General features: G+C 50.5%; 2 protein-coding genes across 2 annotated transcripts; one reads left to right on the top strand and one right to left on the bottom strand.

The window, feature by feature from the left end:
• Positions 1-1130: 1130 nt before the first annotated feature.
• PPP1R11 (protein phosphatase 1 regulatory inhibitor subunit 11) lies at positions 1131-4632 on the top strand. Its single transcript, XM_079148708.1, has 3 exons — positions 1131-1367; positions 2437-2545; positions 3154-4632. The coding sequence occupies exons 1-3, from the start codon at positions 1299-1301 to the stop codon at positions 3354-3356; spliced, it is 381 nt and encodes a 126-aa protein (XP_079004834.1). The 5' UTR covers positions 1131-1298; the 3' UTR covers positions 3357-4632.
• RNF39 (ring finger protein 39) lies at positions 4331-9690 on the bottom strand. The gene is made up of 4 exons (XM_079148707.1): positions 9125-9690; positions 7383-7405; positions 7061-7152; positions 4331-5741 (listed from the first exon to the last, which is right to left on the bottom strand). Exons 1-4 carry the CDS (start codon positions 9485-9487, stop codon positions 5161-5163), a joined length of 1059 nt encoding a protein of 352 aa, XP_079004833.1. The 5' UTR covers positions 9488-9690; the 3' UTR covers positions 4331-5160.
• Between the last annotated feature and the right edge of the window lie 1069 nt (positions 9691-10759).

Genomic DNA, 10759 nt, shown 5'->3' with positions numbered 1-10759 from the left:
ATTTGCTGATGTTTCTACCTATTTTAAGCCTTTCTCTGTCTCCTAACAACTGGCTGGATAAAGTCCAAGTCTCTTATCAAAGCATGTAAGACCTTCCATGAAAACCACTGCTTCGCTGTCAAGCCTAATCTGGCACTCCCCCTGTGTCCCAATAGTATAAAACCACAGCTAAATCAATGCACACACCTAACACTTTGTAAGCTCTCTACCTAAAAACAAACAAAATATGTCTGCCTTCCTGGTTTTCCTCTTAACACTTTCTTTCGCTCCCTTAGAAAAGTGCACGTATTTGTATAAAATAGCCTATATTTCAATTTATGACTTTTTCTGCTTAATCTACTCTTTTCCACCCCAAAGAATATGTTAGTAGTATGTAGCTAAATTCAGTTCATTGATCAGATTCACTTCTATGTTAATGCCTCTTTCAGCGTCTTATATTTTAGTTTTGAGCATGCCTGTCTTTTTCACCAGACTGGGAGCGAAAAGGCAGGGTCTGAGTGTCTTACGCCCTCCATCTTCAAGGCCCAGTAGAGTGACTGGAAAAATCCAACTTGAAGGTGCATTAAGTGCCCTCTGTTCGAACACCTACAGGCACAAGGCGAGAACTAGCACCCCGATTGCTTCTTAATTGAGCGTTTCCAACCGCTCCCTGGTCCGGTTTTTCGTTAAAGAAACCGGGAGGGAACAATAATATTAGACGAAAATTGGCCCAAATTGACTATTGCACCTATTCTCCCGGTCTCTCACCCATCCACTCAAGGTTGAGTGGGGAGTGGGGGTCAGCTACTGGCATCTCAATTTGGTGCACCTGCTCCCACGCAATCTGCTTTGCTGCACCAGGTCCGCTGCGTATGACCTAGCCCTACCCCTCTAGGCGACCCTTCCCGCTTTAATTCGGCTGTCGGAGTTCGTGCACCTTTGATTTCCCTCCTCCCACACCCGCAGTGACGCCCCTTCCGCTGAATTTGCTTCTCCTTCTTGCAGCGCCTGCGCTCTGTCACATTACGGCGGAACTAAACAGGCGGACGCCTGCGCTTTGACGCATTTGGTGCTGGGGAAGGGAAACGCGGGACTGCAGAATGCGTCACACCCGGAAGTGGAGAGCCGGAAGTGGGGTTGAACAGGTTATCCCCAGGGGTGGAGAAACGGAGGCCCTGGAGGAGGGGAAAAAAAGGAGGCCGAGGATCCTTGCTACTACTCTGAATCAGATACCGATTCTCTTAGAACCTAGAGAAACAGAAAAAGGGAAGGGTGTATTATACCCTTTCCTCCCTTCCTCCTTTTCCTCAGCCTTAGCCATGGCCGAGGCAGGGGCCGGGCTGAGTGAGACCGTCACTGAGACAACGGTTACCGTGACAACCGAGCCCGTGAGAAAGGCGGGGGGCGGTGCTCTTTAGGGGTCTGGGAGATACTGGGAGGGAGGGCACAGGGCTTTGGAAAGTTGCTGGAGCGACAGGGCATGGGGATCTGGGAAGTCTGGGATTGAATATCTGACGTTGCGAGATTCGCAAGGGAGTGGGGATATTTGGAGTGACAGCGATGGTGCAGGAGGCTGGTGCAGAGACAGCTGGGATATAAGGGTTGCTGCTTGGGGTAGTGGTCTGTAATAAAACGTATGAATAATAAAAAGGAAATTGAGGATTAAGGAACAAGAAAAGTGCTGGAAGGAAATGAAAGGTCAATGTAAGAAAGCATGGTTGGAGACCAGCTGTAAGGGAATTTGACCAGAAGCATATTTATCAGTTCAGAGCTATTAAATGCATGAGTGTAAAAAGAAACCACGGAAATGAAGATGAAGGTAGTATTTTGAGAAATCAGAGGAGGGGGAATGTAAATGGGAAAATAAGTAGTATATTTGCAATAACAAGTTAAGTTGCTTTCAATGGACGATGATTGCACTGGGTTTAATCTCTGAATAAAGGAACTTAGTAATAATTGTTACTAAGGATGCGAGGGAAAAGGTGAATAAGAGATGGGGAAGGTGGATGAGTGAGATGGGGATGAGTGAGGTAAGAATGAAGATCTTCCTTTAATAAGAAAGGGAATAGGGGAGTCTGGAGAAAAGAGACCAAAGATTAGTCACTGGGGACTGAAAATAATTTTCATGTACTAATACCATTAAGGATGATGTGGGCAGGAAGATGGAGAAGCAAGGAGGATTGTATTTTCCTTTGAAGATTTATGCTGGGATCTTCCTTAGGTTAGGAATTGTGTCTTCTCTGTATACTAGTGCTTATTGAGAACAGGAAATTAAACTCCTCAAGGACTCTCTGAGGGCAAAGACCTGTTCTATTTTATCTTCTTCCAGTACTTGGTTTCTCTGGTGCTATATCTGTGGAACTGATTGAGCTGGGGAAGAAAAGAAAGGAGATGCCCTGGGAGTGATGGGAAGTCAGTAGGAGACTAAATAGATATGCCCATGACTCTCAACCTTAGGAGAACCGGAGCCTAACTATCAAACTTCGGAAAAGGAAGCCAGAAAAAAAAGTGGAATGGACGAGTGACACAGTGGACAATGAACACATGGGGCGCCGTTCATCAAAATGTGAGTTATTATGGGCCCACAGAAACCCTAGAGTTCTGATTTCTTCCTGTTTATCTTCTACCTTCTAACATCCACTAGCTCAAGGTGCTCACAATTCTGTCACTTTTTGGTGGTTTTGGTAGTTCTCAGAGAAAAGGGGTTAAAGTTAGAAGGAAAAAGGCAGGGAGGGGCTGGAACAGTGATATATTAAGGTCTGATGGCAAAAGGTGTTAGAGGTGGGAGAAGTAGGGCTTCAGATTCTTGTCTGTCTAAAGGGACAAAAGGGCCAGGGTTAGTGGGGTGCACCTGTTTTCCCAGCAGCTCAGGAGACTGAGAGGCAGGAGGGTTATAAGTTTGAGGACAACCACTACAACTTTAAGTAAAACCTTGTCTCAAAAAATAAAAAAGGGTTGGGGATGCAGCTCAGTGATACTGGGTTCAATCCCCAGTACCACAAAAATAAAAGGGGTTGGTGCCTGAGTCCCAGGGAATAGGCCTGGGGATACTGGATCCTAGAAGATAGGAGGAAACAGTGGAAGTAGGAATTTTCAAAGATCCAGTAGGAATGGCCCTGATTGAACATCTTATTCTTCCTCTTTTTTTGACTGAGTTCCTACCTCCAAATGCAGGCTGCTGTATTTATGAGAAACCTCGGGCCTTTGGTGAGAGCTCCACTGAGAGTGAGGAAGAGGAAGAGGAAGGCTGTGGTCATACACACTGTGTACGGGGTCACCGCAAAGGACGGAGTCATGCAACCCCAGGACCGACCCCCACCACCCCTCCCCAACCTCCCGACCCCTCCCAGCCCCCTCCAGGGCCAATGCAGCACTAAATTCCTCTCTCCCCCATCATTCCTGTGTCTGTCTGGCCCTGAATGTATCCATGTGGCTACCTGGGGGCTAAACCCATGGTTTGATTCCTTCTTCATCCTCCTCCTTCCCTCTTCTTTGCCTCATAGAGGGAAGAAGTAGAGGAGGGTGGACAGAGATCCTGGAATTCTGACTTGCTGCTATTCCAGAACCCAGTCTTCTGGGTTCTCCCAGCCCTCGTTTCTCCTCCCAGTTCTTGTCCTTACCAGGGATCTAGGCATCTTGGTCCCAGTCTCTTTCCTTTGCTCTTACTGCCAAACTGCCTGTCCTGGGATCCCGTTATCTTGGCCCCTTGCATCCTCGATTTGAGTCCCAAACACTTAAACTGGGTTTTCAGTAGTCCCAGCTTTCACTGCCAGGGTCCCAGTCAGATTCCAGGCAATCTCACCCAGCTATGCTTGTTAATCCTGGCTTAGAGCTCTTCCATTTATGCATTTATATAATCCTTATTCTTAGTCATTGCCTGAAGGATAAGAGGTCTTATGGGACACCCTGGGCTCCCAGCCTTTCCCCTCCTTCCTATCCTTTCATGCCCTCGAAAGGAGTTAGAGAAAGAGGTCTTTGTCATTCTCACGTCTAAGGGAAAGTGGAACAAAAAAGTCATGCCCACCCTTTTCATTTGATACAGGATTTTTGACAAAGATTATTTGAGACTGGTCACTAGAGCCAACTATCTTTTCAGCCTTTCATCTTTCAGCTTCAGAGCCATCCAACATATCCCAGGGGGCTTGGACCCTGGGAGAGGAAGGAAAAGGGAAAGAGCAAACAGATGGGGGTATGTACCCTGTACTACACTCCTATCCCTTCCTTCCTAGGCTTTGATGTATCTCCCAACCCAGATATCCAGCTCTCTCAGCCCTCCCCACCCCTTACTGGGACCTGGTTATCATTTTTCAGGTCTCTCACCATGCACAGTTGCAGAGATCAGTCAAATTCATACCACCACTGAGATCTCATTTATTGCCACAGATGCACAAAATAAATAACCCAACATCACAAAACGTGTTAAATACGGGCCCATTTATACATGGGGTGGAATGATGTGAGACTATATACAAGGATGCATTTGGGAATTTCTGGGTCTTTCCCAGGTTGAGGAAAGGAGGGGGGTAGTAGCACCATTCATTCCTTTTTGTGAGTATGTGCAGGGGAAAGTTTTATGAGGGGTTTTAATGGGCAAAATTTGTGAGCACAGAAAGCAGTCACAGAAGGAAGGTAGAATAGAACTGGCTAACATTCCTCCTACCCTGAAAAAAAGAGTGGGTGCACTATTAAGCTTCCTAGAAGTCCCTATCGAGCTTCTTGTTTTAGGAAGAGGCTTTTAGTTCTCCTGAGGAGAACCTTCAAAATGGACAGGACCAGGAAGCACAAGCCTTCCAGCAGTGGAGAAGGCACTGAGCCCTTTAAAATTAGGAAAGCCAGGGCCTCTGTTCACTAGTACTGACCGGGCTGAGCCTGTTTCCCAGTTGAAGCCTGGAAAGGGAGAACTGTTGGGAAGTACTGGAATAGTGTGGGGGAGAAAATATTCCCGGGAGGAAGGGGGCAGGAACGTATTGGATTTGGGGTCTGGATGTGAAAGCCGAGAGGCCAGGTAAAGTCGTATTATTTGGGGGGAGGGGAGATAATGTGGATTGGTGATGGGTGCTTAATACTATTACATAGGTTTATGAACGGGTCCCTGAAATGAGTGGGGATTTCAGCAACCAAGAGGAAACAGCCTCCAAGCGGCTGGGCCAAACTAAGAGATGGGGCCTGGGAGTGAGGCTCTCAGCCCTCTCCTGGTACGATGCGCAGCGGGGCCCGGGGATCACAAGTGCAAAGCAGAGGGAATACACGCTCCCCCAGGGGTCCGGGCGCCTGGAAGGCAAAAAGCAAGTCCAGCGAGCGGCCGTCGTAGAAGGCCACGCGGCCCCGCTCCCAGTCCAAGTCTACACGGATACGATTTGGCGGTGGTCCGGCACCACTCAGCAGGGTGGGCTCAGGTGCGGTGAGGGCCCACAGGCGGCCACCGCGACCCTCCACAGCCCACACTGCCTCCGCTGGGCACAGCCTGATGCGGCCTTTGCGTTGCACTGACTCCCCTGCGGCTCCCACCGCATAGCAGCTCTCCCCGTCGTCCTCATCTTCCCCAGAAGAGTCTCCGTAAGAGGCAGCATCCGCGGTCTCCACTTCCCAGCAGTGGCGGCCAGCCCCAAAGCCCTGTGCGCCTAGTACTGCTGGGAGCTGATCAAAGCGCGCGGGGCCATCTAGGGGCACTGGGGTGCCTGGTGGGGCCAGTCGGACGCTGCGGCGGTCGGTGGAGATGAGCAGGCGGCGGTGTGCGGTGCCAGGGTCCAGGGTCAGGTCGGCTGGGAAGGAGGAAGCAAGGAGGACCGTTGTGAGAGGGATTTCTGAATCTGGCAGGGTAGGGCGCGCAAGACTGTTAAAAACCCTACAAAGGAGGTCAAAAGGAGGCTGCAGGACCAAAAAGGATAAAGGCCTGGGAAGAGCAGGTCTGGACAGGATAGGATGGAATTGGACATGAGGAAGAACTTGCTAGTCCGAGGAAGGAGGCAGAGCTCAAAGAGCAAAGTTTTGCCTCTGGCTTGAGAAGTAAGGGTGAGACTGACCCAACTTCATGGGAAATGAAGACTAATACTTCAATCTGCAGCATCTGGGGTGGGGCGAGGGAGCTGGGTCAGCAGGATAGGGAAGGTGGATCTAAAGAGAAAGGCTGATACTTGATATGGAACCCCAAGAGACAAAGGGGAGGGGCAAAACAAGGAATCCAAGGTATCCTGCAAAACCAGGCCACCCACCTACAACCATAGGTGGGGGTGGACAGGCCTATTTCTATGGGAGGTGTGAGGCTGAGGAGAGAGAGGGTGGAGATAGCCAAAGGGATCAGGAAAAAAAACAAAACAAAACAAAACATATAGTCTTGTATGTATGGGGTGCTTTGAGTGAAGATTTCTGGATTGGGGTGCTAGAAGTAATCTGGATTAGGTGGGATGATGGGTGACTAAAAGGATGGAACATCTTCTCTAGCAATTTAAAGAAGGGTAGAGAGCAAGGAAGGAAGAGGCTCCAGTCCTGGGACCCTTGTAGAGAAGAATGATATGAAGTAGTAGAAGCAGAGGTTCCTGAGATGTACTGATCTCCAGGGTTTGAAGGTATGAAAAAGGAAGAAGGAAAATGGCTGGAATATGAAGAATTGAGGACAGATACTATTCTGGGTTAAATTGTGCCTCCAAAAATGTATGTTGAAGTCCTCCAGTATCTTGGAATTAACCTTATATGAAAAGAGGCTTTTTGCAGAGGTAATAAAGTTAAAATTAGAATGGGCCCTAGTTCAATATGACTTCTGCCTTATAAAAAAGGGAAGGAATTTGGTCTCAAACAAATGCAGACAGAAGGAAGATAATGTGACGACGAAGAAATTGGAAAAGCCATGAGAAGCTAGGAGAGACTCATGGAACAGATTCTTCCTCAGCCCTTAGAAGAAACCAATACTGCTGACACCTTGATTTCAGATTTCTACCTCTAGAGCTTAGAATAAATGTTGGGTAAGCCGCCTAGATTGTAGTACTTTGTTACAGCAATCCTAAGAAATGTGACCATTTTTAAGAACTTTGTTAACAAAGTTATCACAGATCTTATTCAGTTCCCTCCCTACATCCTTCCTTACCTGTCAGTCTGTGAAGCATGTTTTTGACCACTGGGTAATCATCAGGGAGATCTTCCTCTAAGTTAGACAACTTGGGTGCTGGGGCATCAAATCTGGACAGATAGGAGGAAGAGTCAGGAAATCATTAGACACCCCTCTGCCTCCTGATGCCGATTCTGAAGTCCCTACTTCTAACCTACTTAGTTCTCTGGAGCAGAAATAGATGAGGCTAACACCCCAGAAACACTGCCTATTAGTGGGGACAAAGATATAGACCCAGTGGTAAGGTGATGGCTATGACTGCTGGTAGTGGAAAGGAAAAAAGAGTAAAAGTGAAACTCACCGCCTCCACGTCTTCCTTATATCCTGGGATGGGCAGAAGAGAACATGGATGTGATTCTGAGTTTCATACTGTGGGGAGTCCTCTCCCTCCTCCCACCTCCTCAGGGGAACTCTTAAGTGGGTGATATTCCTCCCCACCTCTCAGAGTGAGCTCCTTCTTTTCCCCCTGTGCTCCTTTTCCCTCTCATTCTCCCCCTTTCCTTTTCATGACCCTTCTCTGCTCTCACCCCATCACCACCACTGTTCCCTTCCCCCTCCCTATTCCCCAAAGTTTCTCAATTCCCCTTCTCCAGCCTCAACCATGACTATTTCTTGTTCCAAGAGACCTTACCTTCCTCATTTGCCTTCTCAGTCCCATTCTCTCTTTCAGTAGTGCTATCCTTATCACCTTCCCCAGCGTATCCCAGACAAATGTCCACCTCCATCCCCATCATACAGACCAAATACACACCCAAAGCCCTTGAGTTAAGAGTTGGTATATAAAAACCTTACAATAAAGCTGCTTCCCATCTTGCTATAAAAGCCCGGTGGCGTTTATTGGGCCCTTTGCTTTGTGTCTCTACTGTGGCCAGGGAGGCAACTGGACTTGGATGTGTCCCAAGAGGCCCAACAGATCTCACAGAGAACCATAGGAGCCAGAAGAGGGCGCTGGATCCCCTCCAAAGAGTGGGACCCCAATCCCCTGCCCCACTTCACTGTCCCTCGAGAATGGCTGGAGCAGGCCGGTGTGGTGGCGAGAGAGAAAGAGGAGAGGAAAGGCAATTTGCCTAATTATGCCAATTACACCAAGACTAATTAGGTCTACGAAGACTTCAAGACTTCAAAGGGCGGAAGCAAGACCCAAGACCGGCTGGGCTGCTGGGGAGAAGCCAGTACCCTGGGGGTCGAGCAAGGGAATGGGGTTGTTCAGTGGTCAAGGAGTACGGGGCTAGGAGGGGTCGAGGTGTGGAGGCGACTAATAAACTTCGTACGTGGAGAGAACCCAGAGGCCCCAACAGCTGTTCTCCCGGACCTCGCCTCCACCTGTCGCCACCCCTGCCTGGGGACCTGGGAGGAGCTGAAAACAATAACAACACACAGCTCGGCTAAGGTCTGAATCCGGGGACCAACCCGCACCCCCTGACACTACAGGGGCTACTGGATCTGCTCCCTTCCTTTCTCCGTCCTTTCTCCTCCTTTGCCGCCCCCTCACTCCGCGACTCCTGCGTTTTCTCCGCCCTCTACAGCCCCTTCTCCCGCTGTCCTATGCTCGTTCTGACATCTCTTACCATCATCCCGGGCCTCCTACTCGCGCTAGCCCGGGTCACTCGCCCTTCCGCGCGCAGGATCCCTCCCTTCAGTCAGCTCTGCTCCTCTTGGACGACTTGGGGCTGCCTAGACCAAGTTCCCGCAGTTCCCGTGTTCTCTGCGGAGTCTCCAGGGGTCCCGTGTGCTGTGTACTACCCAACTGTCTCTTCCTGTCCAACCTCTTCTCTCCAGCTCCTCTCACAGCATCTGTCCAGCCTCCTTCTCCCTGAACAGTGTCAATCCCTTCCCCTTGTCCTTCCCAGTGCCTCTCACCTTGAGGGCCGGGTCAGACCCCGCCTCCTCATTCTTTGCTTTTCTTTCCCCAACGTCATCCCTTACCTAAACTTCCACAAGAAGTTTGGGGTGCGAAGTACCGTTCCAATCTTCCCCAGGGAATTTACGAGCCCTCCTCCACCCCATTAACAGCTGGTGACCCTCGATGGCATCTCCACCTACCTCTCCGTGCGGGTCCAGGCAACCCATGGTTGGGATACGGCCCCCTCGGCGTCTTCCCGAGCGGGAGCCGGGCTCGGCCAGCTTCTCCCGCAGCCCGCGGCTGATCCGTACCTCCACCGCCAGCCGTACATTAGACCTCAGGCTGCGGCGGGGACAGGGCAGGCCGCAGCAGGGGCAGGTGGTGGGGGGCGCCTCGGTGCCGGTGGGCGGCGGGTTCCCCCAGCAGCGGGCCAGGCACGCGCGACAGAAGCTGTGCTCACACGCCAGAAGCACTGGGTCCTCGAAGGGGCCCCCACACAGCGGACACGTCGCCAGCTGCTCCAGACGCTCCACCAGCCCCGGGCCCAGCTCAGGCGCCTCCATGGGAAGCCAGGGTCTGGGCGCCACCCCTTGCGGGACCACCGCAACCTCCTACGTGCGCGCAGATGGCGGGTGGCCCCTGCTGCTTGTTGACTCGATGCCCCTCTCTTCGTCTCCCGCATTAACTTTATGCCACTTTTCTTCCCCTCTCCTGGGATTACCTCTCACTTCAACCAGTCTCAGTCTTGACGAGTCTCCCCACCACACCACGTCAGGTTTTATAGGGAGGGAGGAGGCTCTTGCGGGAGGTAAACAGCAGGCCTTGCGTAACACCTCATCAGGTTCTCCCGCTTCCCCTGTAAGGTTTGGGGGAGGAGGGCAGGGAGAATAGGACACCTGGATCCTGGAGCCTACCAGGTAGTCACTAGGGGGCGCTGTTGGGGGGGGAGGTAGCCTTGTGGAGGGAGGGTAGCCCCCTTCCCCTTTTTGAAGAGCACGAACAAATCTTACTTCCCTCCAACCCCCCGCCTGTGATGTGCGGGTGGGCAGGGTGCCCAGGCTCGCTCTTGGCATGTGTGCCCACATCGCCAGGGTGTGAGTCATTCCAGGTGGCTGGCACACCTACATCTGGGGGCTGGGGGCCGGAAGCTGGGATCCTGGTTTGTGTGGCTTTAGGAAGCCTCTCAGTGTTGGTCTGTGACTGCCATTCCCTGTATCGTCCTACCTTGCCTATTAAGGGCTTAAGAACACTGAAGCCCTGGGATAAGGGGTGGGAGCAGGTGCCCACACTTGTGCCTCTAGGAGTCTGTATGGTGCTGTCTCAGTTCTAGTCTGACTTCCAGGATCTCTCCTTATATCTCTCTCTGTCTCTCCTGTTTTTTTCCCTACTTTTCCCTATACGTTCTTATTTCCATTTTTCTCTTTCCCTCCTTTGGAACCGATTCAAGGATTATCTATTTCACTGAGATCTAGAGAGTTGGGATAGCCAAATTTACACAGCAAGAAGACCAGAAGTGGAGCCCCCAGATCTTCTCCTTTTTTTTTTTTTTTTTTTTTTCTTTAAACTAACTGCAGATCCCTGGAATTCCCTCCTGCTTTCTGATTTGTTCTCCCCATGATCTTTTCTTGTGCCTTCTTCCCTCACCTTTAGCTCTCTCTTCTTTCTTCCCTTTCCTCCTTCCTCCTCTCTTTTCCTCCCTGCTCTCTCCTCTTCCTGGCTTCTCTGACTCTCTCATGCAAGGTCTTTCTGTCTGGATACCCTGGAGGTTTGTGAATGAGTAAATATCTAGATGCACACATCTGTGATCATGCACTGTGGTACAACATGGGTGTGCA

The sequence above is a fragment of the Sciurus vulgaris genome (assembly GCF_902686455.1).
Source record: "Sciurus vulgaris genome assembly, chromosome: 7".
In the NCBI taxonomy this organism is placed as follows: Eukaryota; Metazoa; Chordata; class Mammalia; order Rodentia; family Sciuridae; genus Sciurus; species Sciurus vulgaris.
The sequence above is the reverse complement of the archived record's forward strand: the minus strand, read 5'-3'. Positions and strand labels throughout refer to the sequence as shown.